The sequence below is a fragment of the Ylistrum balloti genome, unplaced genomic scaffold (assembly GCF_031769215.1).
Source record: "Ylistrum balloti isolate Yb309-2 unplaced genomic scaffold, AGI_CSIRO_Ybal_v1 Utg370344, whole genome shotgun sequence".
Lineage (NCBI taxonomy): Eukaryota > Metazoa > Mollusca > Bivalvia > Pectinida > Pectinidae > Ylistrum > Ylistrum balloti.
In genome coordinates, this window is record NW_026782247.1 from 2,868,384 (window position 1) to 2,888,360 (window position 19,977).

At 36.3% G+C, this 19,977-nt stretch overlaps 1 protein-coding gene across 1 annotated transcript; it reads left to right on the forward strand.

Moving 5' to 3' along the window:
• Positions 1–18,504: 18,504 nt before the first annotated feature.
• Positions 18,505–19,629, forward strand: LOC132553692 (uncharacterized). The gene has a single exon (XM_060217952.1). It carries the CDS (start codon positions 18,505–18,507, stop codon positions 19,627–19,629), a length of 1,125 nt encoding a protein of 374 aa, XP_060073935.1.
• Positions 19,630–19,977: the final 348 nt, after the last annotated feature.

Genomic DNA, 19,977 nt, shown 5'->3' on the forward strand with positions numbered 1-19,977 from the left:
AGCAAGTGTGTTTTAACAATAAGCGATGGATAAAGCATTGATATTAATAAGACAGATCTCTATCTGTTAACACGTATTTAAATCGGCAGCCATAACATTGTAAAGTGCCTAATATCAATCAATCAATCAATCAATCAATCAATCACTCACTCACTCACTCACTCACTCACTCACTCACTCACTCACTCACTCACTCAATCAATCAATGAATCACTCACTCACTCACTCACTCACTCACTCACTCACTCACTCACTCACTCACTCACTCACTCACTCACTCACTCGCTCAATCAATCAATCAATCAATCACTCAATCAATCAATAAAATAATCAATCAATCAATAAAAAAAATCTTTAAATCATTCCATAATTCCATCAATCAATGACGTATACATTATGAATCAGAAAATGAAAATCATTCATAATTCCAACAACATAATTAAATCACTATTTCTCCAGAAACACTAAATAGACCTTTGTCTGGATACAATGACGAATCCGGTTGATTTCAGTTTTGCATAAATATTTGATAAACTTGAATGATATACCTATACACATTTACCTATATAACAAGTTTGTACATCACATTTTTGTCCATATAAACGGGTTCAGACGGTCATTGATTTTTTAAAATGAAATTCATGTACATCAAAATATCGATATACTTTATCCTGGTGTCACAGACTACGCAACCTGGCATTTTTTTATCAGAAAACCAAGAGGCTATCAGGAAAACATTGTCCACCTCAAGTACATGCAACATGGACAACTGTAATCTGACAACTGTTTAAATTCTTTACCTCCATATACCTTTACTGAAGGGATTCTTGTTGATGTTTTCCTCCACTTGGGATCAGTTCAGGATGTACTGACACTAATACCAGGTACATTGGTTCAGATGACCAAACAGCTGACAAGTTCAACCATGTGACGTGTATAGTGGACTTGATTGTTAGGGACTGTTTTTTTTTTCATTTTTCTAAGAGTTCAAGCCTCGTGCTATATTGTTTAATAGTCCTTGTTTTTTCCAGACTTTCAGAAATTATCTAAACGAAAATAATTACAGGACATTATAAAAACAGAAATAAAGAAACTATTAAAGAAACGTATATTACAGATGTGGAATGTAACATTCATTTAACACACAAGTTACTTATAGGTTTAGAAAGTATCTACTGTTCCACTTTTTATTGGAGTAATTAGTCGGGTATGGGCGTCACTTCAGTCGATGACATTACTGTGATATGTAATTCATGCTGTTACATATCTATTGAAAATGGTATAATCGTATCTTCGTGATTAAAAATATATATATTACCTTTAAGATGTGTTTAGGTATACGTTTGCCGTTGCAAAACATCAATACTTTTTTGTGATTAATCAAGTGAAAATTTGCTCACAATCATCATTCTCTCCTAAAACATGAATTTCAAGGCCCTTGTAATTCAGTCACGAAGACTGGTTTTATTCAGAACTGAGGTCACACGTATATTTGCATACTGACATTATTTATTCAATGAACTAAAACATGTTGTAATATGCATGTAATAATAATGTAAATATCTATTTAAAATGTCAAATGATCAATCCTATTAAAAGTGATTTTGAGCAAGCTTAACTTATCAACCGTAACTTATCAATTTTTTGAAATTATTGAAACGTTCACTTAACATTTATTGAAGGGAGGTTATTCCGGAGAGCTTGGATTTTTATTTAAAATAACGCATGTTTGGGCGCGTGATCTCATTTAGTCAAGATTTACATAATATCAACATCAAAATTAGTATATTCATAAAAATACTTATTAAAATATCATGTTGATATATAAACTCACATTTATTGACGAGAATTAGAAAAGTAATTACAAACCAAACGTAAAATACTTTACACTGGAGAAACATAACAACTTTAGTCTCATCACTGACATTTGATTATGGGACATTTTGTTGATACAGACTCTCTACAGACAGTATGTAAAACAAGACATTTCAAGGCTGTTATGCGCGAGGTTATTTACAGACAATCAGAAAGTAGGACATTTCTGAAGGATTTCGTTCGACGTTTCCCCGACATATTATGACTGACATTTTTTTACGGCGGGGTTTCTCTGATATCTCTAACTCAGATTTACAGAAGATAAATAAGAAATTATTTTGTTTAAATGGATGAAAATACCGATAATTTAACTTATTTCTTTATTTGTTCATTAATCAACGTCACTACTTTCTTGGTTTCTGATTAATCGGTTTCTGAATTTAAAACGTCGCCAACTTTAAAATTGGATGTTGAAAATCCTCCTAAGGTTTTGTTTGGTTTGAAACACATCTTCATCACATAATCAGCCCGTTATCCAATGAATTCATTCGTGCAATAGTTTTGCATAGAAAATCGATTTGTTTAGAAATAGATGGTGATGTCAATACCTGGACAACGATCTTACGTCACGATTTGAAAATGGTGCAACACAATGGCTGCCTCCATTTGGTTTGTCATTTGTATCTTGAGTTTAAAACAAATCAAAATGTAACCTTTCTGAGTTATGTGATCAAATATATCTTAAATTTGTCACCAAGAATCGGAAAAATAAAGCTTTTAAAACTGGTTTCATATTATCTCATATGGAATAATAAATCCTCGTATAAAAACATCTGATATAAATTCCTCGTGACTGACTCACTTGGCGAAGCGACATATCCTTCAGTAAATCATTTCAATATCATTCAGCACACATGTGATATGACAAAGACGAACTCATTTTTAAAGTTTATATTTGTAAAATAAACGGAAAATAACTGTTTGGTTTTGTACTATATGTAAATGGGGAAAATCTGTATAGTTTTAGTGTTGTTGCAATCAGTATTAGTGGTGCAGCTCAAGTTATTTACATATATACATTTACAATTTCGATGTGTGTTTTCTATATGGCTTTACCAATAAAACTGATGTTTACACTACGGTACACGACAGATCTGGCGGGAAGGAACTCTCACCTCGTATACCGTGTACACCAGCGCGAGAAATGAGTGTGAATCTCCTGTCGTGTTTGTTGTTTACTAGTGTGAAAACTATATTTTTATTTTTTTACAAATATATCTCAATATGGCGCGCTAAATATCTGTACAGCCAAGCAGTTTACACATCAGTAAACAAAAACACACACACACAAAAAAAGAAGAAGAAGGAAAGGAGTCGTATAATAAGTGAGATATTTATATATTCAAACAGAGCAATTTTTATGTAGTTTATATATTTGATATGTACATAGTTATATCTACCAGGTATCTTACACCACTGCCTATATCTCCCAGAAAATACTAGATATAGAAAATCCTGGTTAATCCAAGTAAATAATGTGACAACAATAACATTAAACTTACTACAGAGTACCGAACACGTCTAACTGCATATCAAAAACAAAATAGAACATTTCCCAATAAGATCACGGCGATGGCCATTAAACTTCCTCTAGTCTATATTGATATATATCTCCGTGAAAAAAACGTTTATAGGGCTATTTCTGTCACTTGTTGACGTCAAGAAATTCTTAAATTATCCATCAGCTCTCACAAATACCATTGAATGATAACATCGTAGGTTGTAGAAAATCATAAGAGGGAAATCGAACTCATCATTTTCAATCATTTTACCGGGAAGTTGTCCGTGGTAATTGGTTCCGGTGGAGTAAATGATGTAAGGATTTTGATGATATACAGGTACGATGGACAAATGTTTAAACAATGGCTGCTATGTGAAGACAAAATAGCATCCATACAATATTTATACAAAATTGATCTAAAGGACTTCCCAAGCTCTTTAGGATTTGTTTGATACGTTGATACGTATGGGAACAAAAAACCCTAGTCTGCCTAGATAGCAGTATATCAATAGTCTGTTGGAAGACATCACCAACCATCGCTAGAAATGTGATCATTTTCCCGACTTCTAAGTAGATTTTTTGTCCGTGGTATTAGATTCACTTTTTACGTCAATGTGAAAAGAAAACGAAAGACAAGTCTGTCTCCATTCCCTCAAGTCGTAATCTGACGTCAAAGTTTGTATGAAAATCTGATGGCTGAAATTGTATCTAATTACTACAGTACGACATCTGCATAATTGTCTGCAAAATACTAAGCTTGGACATAAAGATGGAAATCTCACATCTGTTCTAACGACGTTTACCCCAAGACGGCATGATTGATATGTAATATGTGGGTTTTCAGATGACTGGCAAATTCTAGCATATTCTTCTATTACAACATTATTTTAAAGCTATGTTTAAAGGTTGGTTCGGCCTGTTGCTCAACCAACTATGTAACTTAATGTCCGAATAACATTTCATAAAGATATTAGAAGTGGGTTACTCCCCAATCGGTATGCTGTAGAAGCTGAATAAATGGATATTAAGATTCAAATGAGTACTTCATTAATTTTGGACTCACGAAGAATATTTCCTGCTTCGACTTTATTTCTGTCTACACATTATTGTGCACAATTTCATCCCAAATAGCACTCTCTATGTCTACTTTTTTATAAACTTTCTTCACCAGAAAGTCAAATTGAGATAAAATGTATGATTACAAAGGACACTGGAAAATATTAAGTTAAAAATGACAACATTCAATGATGCTAGGATATAAAGTGCAAGAAAGAGACTGAGAAAAACTAGCCATTTACACGAATCGTATCATTGAAAAAACGTATTGAAAAAATTAATAATAACTCCAAGTACAGGCACCGCTGTTCAAGTGAATAAAAGGTATGGCATACCAAAACGAAATCATGTATCAAAACAAAACAGCCTTTGACTACGAGGTTGTTAGATATAGGCCGCTGTAGGCACTTTCGATCTAGTCACTTGTTAAAAACTGTCCAGAATTGCAAAACATGCCTATGAAACATTCACGTGAAAAAAATCCTGAAAACGTCCGATAATCAAAATTAATTTAAAACACGAATCACTGGATTGAAGCGCAATTTCAACCGTTCAAGATAAAAACATAGATGGTTTTCTTTTATCAAACAAAGCAAATATGTTTCAAATAAGTATTTCTTTAAAAAATAAAGTAAATTATACTATATTTACACGGATACGCAAAGCCTGTAAGATGTTAATGTTTAATTTTCTGAATCGGACGTGTTCACTAAAGCTGCATGCATAACATGGGCTTTGTTTAGATATCGCTATATTCCGTCTCTATTTCGGGACTATGCATATTCATCCACAATGGAATAAACAGGCATATATACCATTTTGTACCTTATAACATCTACACTCTCAACGATGCAGTTTTGTTGAGGTCTGTACTCAAAACTATGTTAGCGATCAACCGGATGAATCCATACATTCTGCGGTCTGTGTGATGATCTATTCTCAACTATCCTCCTGAGAAAGTGAGGGCGATATCAACCGCGCCATCTAACGGATCAACAAACGAAATCATAGCCGTCTTAACAACAATCGTTGTCCATCAATCGGAACATTTTCTGTGTACACGAGAACACCTATTCTATATAAAATGTAATATTTCGGAACATTTTCTGTGTACACGAGAACACCTATTCTATATACAATGTGATATTTCGGAACATTTTCTGTGTACACGAGAACACCTATTCTATATACAATGTAATATTTCGGAACATTTTCTGTGTACACGAGAACACCTATTCTATATAAAATGTAATATTTCGGAACATTTTCTGTGTACACGAGAACACCTATTCTATATACAATGTGATATTTCGGAACATTTTCTGTGTACCTGAGAACACCTATTCTATATACAATGTGATATTTCGGAACATTTTCTGTGTACATGAGAACACCTATTCTATATACAATGTGATATTTCGGAACATTTTCTGTGTACACGGGAACACCTATTCTATATACAATGTGATATTTCGGAACATTTTCTGTGTACACGAGAACACCTATTCTATATAAAATGTGATATTTCGGAAGATTTTCTGTGTATATAATCGTTGCAAATTTAAATATTAAATGTAGCGTACAGGACCACACTAGAATCTATGATATTAAAAATCGTAAAAAATTCAAACAAGATAATTCTTTGTTCGTTACAATTTAAAATACAAAAAGTTCAAATAAGGTCATACCGCAATATTTCCATATTAGCACACACTGTTAAAACATGTAAAAACATGAAAACTGTCATACCAAGCCTTATTCTGATCTCGTAGACAACAGGTACATTTTGACCACTTTATTTGATAAAGGAAATATAGATATTTTATACTTTTATGATTGAAAGAAACATACCTGATCTGGGTAATTTTGTCTGTAATCCTAATATCAACAAGTGTAAAAACACAATGTTTTACAATTTTTAACGACAGTATCTCAGGGAAATCTGTTTGGTACTGAAGGCCATTGCCAAAGCCATTGTTTGAAACATATCCTACATAAACAGATAACAAAATAAGACATTTTAGTGTTAAAAAGGAATCGGAAAATGTAAAAAAATATTTTGAATTATAAACAATTTCTCAGTGGATTACTATATTTTGTTCAAAAAATATGTGAAGTTAATAGTAAGGAGCATTTCGGTCCACACCACGTTACGTAACAAACTTGTCAATGATTAACTGTCAGACAACAACATGTTGCTGTCTTGTGTTTGGGTGTAAATTTCAAATTTACATTGATTGCTGTTGTGTATGGTGTTATTTTGAACCTATCTTCACCATGCTGGTGTCAATACAGGTGTACAGTAGAAATAAAGGAATCGTATTTAAATGCATTTTATGACTCATGTTTACGACATGAGAGAAGCAGGAGTAAATCTACTGATAACAGCTCACAAGTAGAAAGGATCGGCTCAGAACAGGAAACATAATGATATTTTTCAATTTTTCAAAAAAAGTAAAATAGGGCACTTATCAACACATGACAGAATTTTTATTGTATCTCAGAAACCTAAAACCACCACAGTAAAATGACATGAACACAAGGTGAATAGCGAAACAACTCAATACCTAGACCTGATCAGGAGGTAAATAACATAACGACTTACTAATACCACGACATGATCAGGATGTAAGTTACATAACGACTCACTAATACCACGACCTGATCAGGAGGTAAGTTACATACCGCCTCACTATTACCACGACATGATCAGGATGTAAGTTACATAACGATTCACTAATACCACGACCTGATCAGGAGGTAAGTTACATAACGACTCACTAATACCACGACATGATCAGGATGTAAGTTACATACCGCCTCACTATTACCACGACCTGATCAGGAGGTAAGTTACATAACGACTCACTAATACCACAACATGATCAGGATGTAGATAACATAACGACTCACTAATACCACGACATGATCAGGATGTAAGTTACATACCGCCTCACTATTACCACGACCTGATCAGGAGGTAAGTTACATAACGACTCACTAATACCATGACATGATCAGGAGGTAAGTTACATACCGCCTCACTATTACCACGCCCTGATCAGGAGGTAAGTTACATACCGCCTCACTATTACCACGACCTGATCAGGAGGTAAGTCACATACCGCCTCACTATTACCACGACCTGATCAGGAGGTAAGTTACATACCGCCTCACTATTACCACGACCTGATCAGGAGGTAAGTTACATACCGCCTCACTATTACCACGACCTGATCAGGAGGTAAGTTACATACCGCCTCACTATTACCACGACCTGATCAGGAGGTAAGTTACATACCGCCTCACTATTACCACGACCTGATCAGGAGGTAAGTTACATACCGCCTCACTATTACCACGACCTGATCAGGAGGTAAGTTACATACCGCCTCACTATTACCACGACCTGATCAGGAGGTAAGTTACATACCGCCTCACTATTACCACGACCTGATCAGGAGGTAAGTTACATACCGCCTCACTATTACCACGACCTGATCAGGAGGTAAGTTACATACCGCCTCACTATTACCACGACCTGATCAGGAGGTAAGTTACATACCGCCTCACTATTACCACGACCTGATCAGGAGGTAAGTTACATACCGCCTCACTATTACCACGACCTGATCAGGAGGTAAGTTACATACCGCCTCACTATTACCACGACCTGATCAGGAGGTAAGTTACATACCGCCTCACTATTACCACTCTGATCAGGAGGTAATTACTATTACCACGACCTGATCAGGAGGTAAGTTACATACCGCCTCACTATTACCACGACCTGATTAGGAGGTAAGTTACATACCGCCTCACTATTACCACGACCTGATCAGGAGGTAAGTTACATACCGCCTCACTATTACCACGACCTGATCAGGAGGTAAGTTACATACCGCCTCACTATTACCACGACCTGATTAGGAGGTAAGTTACATACCGCCTCACTATTACCACGACCTGATCAGGAGGTAAGTTACATACCGCCTCACTATTACCACGACCTGATCAGGAGGTAAGTTACATACCGCCTCACTATTACCACGACCTGATCAGGAGGTAAGTTACATACCGCCTCACTATTACCACGACCTGATCAGGAGGTAAGTTACATACCGCCTCACTATACCACGACCTGATCAGGAGGTAAGTTACATACCGCCTCACTATTACCACGACCTGATCAGGAGGTAAGTTACATACCGCCTCACTATTACCACGACCTGATCAGGAGGTAAGTAACATACTAATATCACGACATGCCTCACTATTACCACGACCTGATCAGGAGGTAAGTTACATACCGCCTCACTATTACCACGACCTGATTAGGAGGTAAGTTACATACCGCCTCACTATTACCACGACCTGATCAGGAGGTAAGTTACATACCGCCTCACTATTACCACGACCTGATCAGGAGGTAAGTTACATACCGCCTCACTATTACCACGACCTGATCAGGAGGTAAGTCACATACCGCCTCACTATTACCACGACCTGATCAGGAGGTAAGTTACATACCGCCTCACTATTACCACGACCTGATCAGGCGGTAAGTTACATACCGCCTCACTATTACCACGACCTGATCAGGAGGTAATTTACATAACGACTCACTAATACCACAACATGATCAGGAGGTAGATAACATAACGACCTTCTAATATCACGACATGATCAGGAGGTAAGTTACATACCGCCTCACTATTACCACGACCTGATCAGGAGGTAAGTTACATACCGCCTCACTATTACCACGACCTGATTAGGAGGTAAGTTACATACCGCCTCACTATTACCACGACCTGATCAGGAGGTAAGTTACATACCGCCTCACTATTACCACGACCTGATCAGGAGGTAAGTTACATACCGCCTCACTATTACCACGACCTGATCAGGAGGTAAGTCACATACCGCCTCACTATTACCACGACCTGATCAGGAGGTAAGTTACATACCGCCTCACTATTACCACGACCTGATCAGGAGGTAAGTTACATACCGCCTCACTATTACCACGACCTGATCAGGAGGTAATTTACATAACGACTCACTAATACCACAACATGATCAGGAGGTAGATAACATAACGACCTACTAATATCACGACATGATCAGGAGGTAAGTTACATACCGCCTCACTATTACCACGACCTGATCACGAGGTAAGTTACATACCGCCTCACTATTACCACGACCTGATCAGGAGGAAAGTTACATACCGCCTCACTATAACCACGACCTGATCAGGAGGTAAGTCACATACCGCCTCACTATTACCACGACCTGATCAGGAGGTAAGTTACATACCGCCTCACTATTACCACGACCTGATCAGGAGGTAAGTTACATACCGCCTCACTATTACCACGACCTGATCAGGAGGTAAGTTACATACCGCCTCACTATTACCACGACCTGATCAGGAGGTAAGTCACATACCGCCTCACTATTACCACGACCTGATCAGGAGGTAAGTTACATACCGCCTCACTATTACCACGACCTGATCAGGCGGTAAGTTACATACCGCCTCACTATTACCACGACCTGATCAGGAGGTAATTTACATAACGACTCACTAATACCACAACATGATCAGGAGGTAGATAACATAACGACCTTCTAATATCACGACATGATCAGGAGGTAAGTTACATACCGCCTCACTATTACCACGACCTGATCAGGAGGTAAGTTACATACCGCCTCACTATTACCACGACCTGATTAGGAGGTAAGTTACATACCGCCTCACTATTACCACGACCTGATCAGGAGGTAAGTTACATACCGCCTCACTATTACCACGACCTGATCAGGAGGTAAGTTACATACCGCCTCACTATTACCACGACCTGATCAGGAGGTAAGTCACATACCGCCTCACTATTACCACGACCTGATCAGGAGGTAAGTTACATACCGCCTCACTATTACCACGACCTGATCAGGAGGTAAGTTACATACCGCCTCACTATTACCACGACCTGATCAGGAGGTAATTTACATAACGACTCACTAATACCACAACATGATCAGGAGGTAGATAACATAACGACCTACTAATATCACGACATGATCAGGAGGTAAGTTACATACCGCCTCACTATTACCACGACCTGATCACGAGGTAAGTTACATACCGCCTCACTATTACCACGACCTGATCAGGAGGAAAGTTACATACCGCCTCACTATAACCACGACCTGATCAGGAGGTAAGTCACATACCGCCTCACTATTACCACGACCTGATCAGGAGGTAAGTTACATACCGCCTCACTATTACCACGACCTGATCAGGAGGTAAGTTACATACCGCCTCACTATTACCACGACCTGATCAGGAGGTAAGTTACATACCGCCTCACTATAACCACGACCTGATCACGAGGTAAGTTACATACCGCCTCACTATTACCACGACCTGATCAGGAGTTAAGTTACATACCGCCACACTAATACCGCAATATGATCACGAATGAATAACCTCACTCCTCACTTATAACACGAGATTATCACAATTTAATCTAAAACTGTGTAGACACTAGATCAAAGTATTTTTTTATCTGATCTATAACCAGATAGACACTAGAAGTAAGTGTACATCTGATCTATAACCAGATAGACACTAGAAGTAAGTGTACATCTGATCTATAACCAGATAGACACTAGAAGTAGGTGTACATCTGATCTGTAAACAGATAGACACTAGAAGTGTACATCTGATCTATAACCAGATAGTCACTAGAAGTGTACATCTGATCTATAACCAGACAGACACTAGAAGTGTAGATCTGATCTGTAAGCAGATAGACACTAGAAGTAAGTGTACATCTGATCTATAACCAAACAGACACTAGAAGTGTACATCTGATCTATAACCAGATAGACACTAGAAGTAGGTGTACATCTGATCTGTAAACAGATAGACACTAGAAGTGTACATCTGATCTATAACCAGATAGTCACTAGAAGTGTACATCTGATCTATAACCAGACAGACACTAGAAGTGTAGATCTGATCTGTAACCAGATAGACACTAGAAGTAAGTGTACATCTGATCTATAACCAAACAGACACTAGAAGTGTACATCTGATCTGTAACCAGATAGACACTAGAAGTAAGTGTACATCTGATCTATAACCAGACAGACACTAGAAGTGTACATCTGATCTATAACCAGACAGACACTAGAAGTAAGTGTACATCTGATCTATAACCAGACAGACACTAGAAGTGTACATCTGATCTATAACCAGACAGACACTAGAAGTAAGTGTACATCTGATCTATAACCAGATAGACACTAGAAGTAAGTGTACATCTGATCAATAAACAGATAGTCACTAGAAGTGTACATCTGATCTATAACCAGACAGACACTAGAAGTGTACATCTGATCTATAACCAGACAGACACTAGAAGTGTACATCTGATCTATAACCAGACAGACACTAGAAGTAAGTGTACATCTGATCTATAACCAGATAGACACTAGAAGTAAGTGTACATCTGATCAATAAACAGATAGTCACTAGAAGTGTACATCTGATCTATATAACCAGACAGACACTAGAAGTAAGTGTACATCTGATCTATAACCAGATAGTCACTAGAAGTGTACATCTGATCTATAACCAGACAGACACTAGAAGTAAGTGTACATCTGATCTATAACCAGATAGACACTAGAAGTAAGTGTACATCTGATTTATAACCAGATAGACACTAGAAGTAAGTGTACATCTGATCTATAACCAGATAGACACTAGAAGTAAGTGTACATCTGATCTATAACCAGATAGACACTAGAAGTGTACATCTGATCTATAACCAGATAGTCACTAGAAGTGTACATCTGATCTATAACCAGATAGACACTAGAAGTGTACATCTGATCTATAACCAGATAGACACTAGAAGTAAGTGTATATCTGATCTATAACCAGATAGACACTAGAAGTAAGTGTACATCTGATCTATAACCAGATAGACATTAGAAGTAAGTGTACATCTGATCTGTAACCAGATAGTCACTAGAAGTGTACATCTGATCTATAACCAGACAGACACTAGAAGTAAGTGTACATCTGATCTATAACCAGATAGACATTAGAAGTAAGTGTACATCTGATCTATAACCAGATAGACACTAGAAGTAAGTGTACATCTGATCTATAACCAGATAGACACTAGAAGTGTACATCTGATCTATAACCAGACAGACACTAGAAGTAAGTGTACATCTGATCTGTAACCAGATAGACACTAGAAGTAAGTGTACATCTGATCTGTAACCAGATAGTCACTAGAAGTGTACATCTGATCTATAACCAGACAGACACTAGAAGTAAGTGTACATCTGATCTGTAACCAGATAGACACTAGAAGTAAGTGTACATCTGATCTGTAACCAGATAGACACTAGAAGTAAGTGTACATCTGATCTATAACCAGATAGACACTAGAAGTAAGTGTACATCTGATCTATAACCAGATAGACACTAGAAGTGCACATCTGATCTATAACCAGACAGACACTAGAAGTGTACATCTGATCTATAACCAGATAGACACTAGAAGTAAGTGTACATCTGTTCTATAACCAGATAGACACTAGAAGTGTACATCTGATCTATAACCAGATAGTCACTAGAAGTAAGTGTACATCTGATCTATAACCAGACAGACACTAGAAGTAAGTGTACATCTGATCTATAACCAGATAGACACTAGAAGTAAGTGTACATCTGATCTATAACCAGATAGTCACTAGAAGTGTATATCTGATCTATAACCAGATAGACACTAGAAGTAAGTGTACATCTGATCTATAACCAGATAGACACTAGAAGTAAGTGTACATCTGATCTGTAAACAGATATACACTAGAAGTAAGTTTAGATCTGATCTGTAACCAGATAGACACTAGAAGTAAGTGTACATCTGATTGATAACCAGATAGACACTAGAAGTGTACATCTGATCTATAACCAGATAGACACTAGAAGTAAGTGTACATCTGATCTGTAAACAGATATACACTAGAAGTAAGTGTAGATCTGATCTGTAACCAGATAGACACTAGAAGTAAGTGTAGATCTGATCTATAACCAGATAGACACTAGAAGTAAGTGTACATCTGATCTATAACCAGATAGACACTAGAAGTAAGTGTACATCTGATCTATAACCTGACAGACACTAGAAGTAAGTGTACATCTGATCTATAACCAGATAGACACTAGAAGTGTACATCTGATCTATAACCAGACAGACACTAGAAGTAAGTGTACATCTGATCTATAACCAGATAGACACTAGAAGTAAGTGTACATCTGATCTATAACCAGATAGACACTAGAAGTGTACATCTGATCTATAACCAGATAGACACTAGAAGTGTACATCTGATCTATAACCAGATAGACACTAGAAGTAAGTGTACATCTGATCTATAACCAGATAGACACTAGAAGTAAGTGTACATCTGATCTATAACCAGATAGACACTAGAAGTAAGTGTACATCTGATCTATAACCAGATAGACACTAGAAGTGTATATCTGATCTATAACCAGATAGACACTAGAAGTAAGTGTACATCTGATCTATAACCAGATAGACACTAGAAGTAAGTGTACATCTGATCTATAACCAGATAGACACTAGAAGTAAGTGTACATCTGATATATAACCAGATAGTCACTAGAAGTCTACACCTGATCTATAAACAGATATACACTAGAAGTAAGTGTATATCTGATCTATAACCAGATAGACACTAGAAGTAACTGTACATCTGATCTATAACCAGATAGACACTAGAAATAAGTGTACATCTGATCTATAACCAGACAGACACTAGAAGTAAGTGTACATCTGATCTATAACCAGATAGACACTAGAAGTAAGTGTACATCTGATCTATAACCAGATAGACACTAGAAGTGTATATCTGATCTATAACCAGATAGACACTAGAAGTAAGTGTACATCTGATCTATAACCAGATAGACACTAGAAGTAAGTGTACATCTGATCTATAACCAGATAGACACTAGACATAAGTGTACATCTGATCTATAACCAGATAGACACTAGAAGTAAGTGTACATCTGATATATAACCAGATAGTCACTAGAAGTCTACACCTGATCTATAACCAGATATACACTAGAAGTAAGTGTAGATCTGATCTATAACCAGATAGACACTAGAAGTAAGTGTACATCTGATCTATAACCAGATAGGCACTAGAAGTGTACATCTGATATATAACCAGATAGACACTAGAAGTGTACATCTGATCTATAACCAGACAGACACTAGAAGTAAGTGTACATCTGATCTATACCTGGCTATGCTGAATGCAGTTTAATGAGTGATACAATGCAGGCAAGCTAATAAAGCACTTTATCTACTTGGAATAGGAGATAGCCACTTGATGTTTTACAATGTCCCTCTTCTTACTTAGCAATACAGTGAATAAGAGTCTTTCACCATTACCCAATACCTGGATTGATTGTTATTGACATTTCTTAATAGAGTTGTTGCTTTCTTAACATTCGTGATGAAGGTTGGCGGTTTTATTTTTTCTATAATGAATACATCAATAGACGGTGATGTTTTGACCGGAAATAAGACTGAAAGCAAACATATTATTTTGGACTTTCTTCTTTTGACATTTCAACCGTGGACTACATTTTTGATGGCGTAGTTGACGGCGTGATTCGGTTAATAGCGTCAATGTTTTCTGTTTGCTATGTTACTTCCTTTAAGTACAACTCTGCAAGTTCTTGAATTCCGGCCTGATGACCACTTTCACGGATTTTAGGGACCCGGAAACAAATATTTCAGCATTAATGTGAAAAATGCATTTTGGAACATTTTCATTTTTTCGTTACTATGCAGTTAATAAAGACGAATATTTATTCAGGAAAATGTAAGAATACTATGAGAAAATAACCTATATCCTGTTACACATATTCTGACGCCTGTACCACAAAAAGTAGTGCGGCAACATCGGTCTCTTGCTTTTTATCTGCTTTCTAAAATCAAACCTTTCAAAAAATCACCATCAGAAAAAAATTCAATTCTAGATTTTTTTTATATTTCTCGTTTGATCTCAACTTCAGCATTCAACTGTGACGTCATAATTATGCTATCTTTGACGTGCCAGTGTCAATATTTGGTACATTGACACAGAGTTTAATTGCGCTATTTATAATATAGATACCTTATTATATCACATTACTACTACTTATCATGGAATAAGACACGTTTTATGACTGTCAATTATAAGTAAAATTTTAACACTTATATGTTATAATTCTGTAGTGACATAGGTATAAATCGATACTTTTATCATTAATTTCTGTTGGAGCCTGAACGACACAGATGACAAATTAGAATATTTGTAACTGTGTAGTTGTGTAAATATCATTTGTGACTTGTACAATTTGAGGATGGTGATATGACCACTATTATATAGATAATACCTTTACAGGTTGTAAATGAGTGGTGTTTGATTACATCTCTAGTTTTATATAAACATGGTGAGGAGACATGTAAGACATCTAAATGTAATATTATATTACATAAAACATTTACAAAGAGTAAATAAATCAGCTATGTAATAATTTGCTGTTAGAAATATTTTGTTGTCAAGGCTTAAGTGGAGCAACATACTGCTTCCGGTGTTATATGGCAATTCAATTGCACTAAATGCTTTTGTAAGGACTTGTATAAGATGTTTTGGATTTTAAAATGTTTTAGAAAATCTTTGGATATTACATGCAAATATAAGCATAACTTTTTTTTATAAAAATCAGCACGTGCATCGAAGCGTATTTACATTGGGTATGAAGTAACCGCAATGTAATAAAACTTCGATACCAGTACAAAAATACAATGTAAACAGATAAAATTCTTTTAAAAAATCTGTAACTGGAAATGTGCCAATACCTTTACTCTGGAAAATGCAAAATAGTAAACATTTTCTGCTCTATCGACGACAACCGCCAATAAATTCAAGGTCAGTTTAATGAACACCATGCTCTAAAAAGAATCCGGATGGATTCTAGCGAATCATCCGAAATCTTAACCATCATCGAGCAAAACAAAATTCAAAATATTGACTAATTGATGCTTTGATAGCATAGCAACCAATTGTAAACGTTTATATTGCATAGCAACCAATTGTAAACGTTTATATTGCATAGCAACCAATTGTAAAGGTACATATTTTGCTTCGAGAAATGTAATATTTTTATAAATTACTATTTTTCCTTATTTAGAGAGTTTAGGGGGTTTGCACTTTACTTTTATACTTACGGAAATACAATGTGATAATATCAGTTTTTGCTTTATGGTTAATAAAATATTCAAATATGTTGTAGATCTTGTAAGTTTATCATTGAACCACAAACTCCACAACCAGCTTTTCCTCACAACATTGAATAGCTTAGAAAATCGGTAGCAAACATTTGTAAACCTGTATGTTTTACCTTTGTAAACCTGTATGTTTTACCTTTGTAAACCTGTATGTTTTACCTTTGTAAACCTGTCTGTTTTACCTTTGTAAACCTGTATGTTTTACCTTTGTAAAACTGTATGTTTTACCTTTGTAAACCTGTATGTTTTACCTTTGTAAACCTGTCTGTTTTACCTTTGTAAACATGTATGTTTTACCTTTGTAAACCTGTATGTTTTACCTTTGTAAACCTGTCTGTTTTACCTTTGTAAACCTGTATGTTTTACCTTTGTAAACCTGTATGTTTTACCTTTGTAAACCTGTCTGTTTTACCTTTGTAAACCTGTATGTTTTACCTTTGTAAACCTGTATGTTTTACCTTTGTAAACCTGTATGTTTTACCTTTGTAAACGTGATTTTTCATTTCTATTATTGCTTTCCTTATTTGGGGAGGAGAATTCTTACAGACGTCTGCATTTAATTTGTCCCTGTACAGAAATAGAATGCAATAACATATGGCTGATAATGTGTTCAAATATGTTGCAGACCTTGCGATTTTATTTCAATAACAACCTGCCATATAATGAGCAGGCGAGACTATCGACCTCAGTGAAAATTGATATCGCTTACTGACATAACATAAGATTGTGTAACGTCTCTATATAGAGACTGTATTTCAAAGTTAGCTTATTGTGGAAAGAGCAGATCTGAGAAATAAATCTTCCAGGAAAATGTCACTCGAATCAACTCCTGGAAATTTTAAAAGGTATGCTAGTTTTGTTATTAAGTATATGAACACCAATGATAGTAAGGAATTTGTCCAGGCTGGAAATCACTCTACAGATTTACTGTAGATATTTAGTCATTAGTCCGTTTAATTAACATACTTTTCGGTCAATTTTGATTTCCCCAAATCGACTCCGACATGAAACAATTTAAGACATTGACGGACAAAATGATGCAGTTTATTTCAATGTTTGGCTTTACTGTATCTAATCTTAAAAATGGTAATATTCTCCTGTGTATTTTTACAAGACTTACCGCTGTTTATCTGTAAGACTCTATCCAATCAACAATATAAAATCACATAAAGAAACAAACCCGCGTGATTTCTGATTTCCGTGTGACGATATTGGTGGTGTAGAAATTGACGAAGATCTCCACTACATCAAACATTAAATATAAGAACGTATATCTTGTATGACAATGATATTTTTATGTCTGATTAAACGGACATGTATTATAATGCTGTATGGTTCCCGTATTTATCATCAGCTATAAAATCCAGTATTGATGAGTATGGTATCTAAAGTTATATATTTAATAGATTATTATATGTCATGTACAAATTTATGTAGAAAAAGGAATAAAAAATCAACAAGAGGAACTACTTACTACAGTATTATAACCATGTTAGGATCAGGAAAACAGATTGCTAACCTTTTTTTTCAAGATAATAATAATAATATAGATGATACATCAACCTTGAAGCTTTCGCTTTAATACTTATTAACCTCGTTTCTATTTTTGAAAATGTGACATTATTTGGACTTTCCATAGTATTTACATGTCGGACGATGTCCAGTAATATCACTCGGACTGACCCCGATATTGACATGTCGGACAATGTCAGTGACATCACTCGGACTATCCTCGTCATTTACATGACGGACAATGTCAATGACACCACTCGGACTATCCTCGATATTTACATGACGGACAATGTCAGTGACATCACTCGGACTATCCTCGACATTTACATGGCGGACAATGTCAGTGACATCACTCGGACTATCCTCGATATTTACATGGCGGACAATGTCAGTGACATCACTCGGACTATCTTCGATATTTACATGACGGACTATGTCAGTGACATCACTCGGACTATCCTCGACATTTACATGTCGGACAATGTCAGTGACATCACTCGGACTATCCTCGATATTTACATGGCGGACAATGTCAGTGACACCACTCGGACTATCCTCGACATTTACATGACGGACAATGTCAATGACACCACTCGGACTTACCTCGATATTTACATGACGGACAATGTCAGTGACATCACTCGGACTATCCTCGATATTTACATGTCGGACAATGTCAGTGACATCACTCGGACTATCCTCGATATTTACATGGCGGACAATGTCAGTGACATCACTCGGACTATCCTCGATATTTACATGTCGGACTATGTCAGTGACATCACTCGGACTATCCTCGACATTTACATGGCGGGCAATGTCAGTGACACCACTCGGACTATCCTCGACATTTACATGACGGACAATGTCAATGACACCACTCGGACTTACCTCGATATTTACATGACGGACAATGTCAGTGACATCACTCGGACTATCCTCGATATTTACATGACGGACTATGTCAGTGACATCACTCGGACTATCCTCGACATTTACATGTCGGACAATGTCAGTGACATCACTCGGACTATCCTCGATATTTACATGACGGACAATGTCAGTGACATCACTCGGACTATCCTCGACATTTACATGTCGGACAATGTCAGTGACATCACTGGGACTATCCTCGACATTAACATGACGGACAATGTCAGTGACATCACTCGGACTATCCTCGACATTAACATGACGGATAATGTCAGTGACATCACTTGGACTATCCTCGATATTTTAGTCAGTTGCTTGCATCAAAGAATATATTAAATAATAAACTAGGCCGTTCAACCTTACATTTAATAAAACAGTGTTTGCAAACTAACTTTTATAATGCTAAACAAAGCTTTTGTTCACTCGGTTATAATGTTTGTTCACTCGGTTATAATGTTTGTTCACTCGGTTATTATGACTATAAATCAATTTCTAATGTTTGTTTATTATGCTCTACTATATCAAATTCTAGTTTTCTATTGAAAGGATGCTATTTATATGTGTGTCTATTGTACAACCCTGTTAAATATACACAGAGACATTAGCGTGAGGTTAGCTCAATGTAATACGAACCCTGATATATAGATATGGCCGATACATTATTTATTGTCAAAATATGGAATT

Excerpts from the sequence above, each read along its gene's own strand:
- LOC132553692 (XM_060217952.1), top strand. The coding sequence starts at position 18,505 with ATGTCCAGTAATATCACTCGGACTGACCCCGATATTGACATGTCGGAC.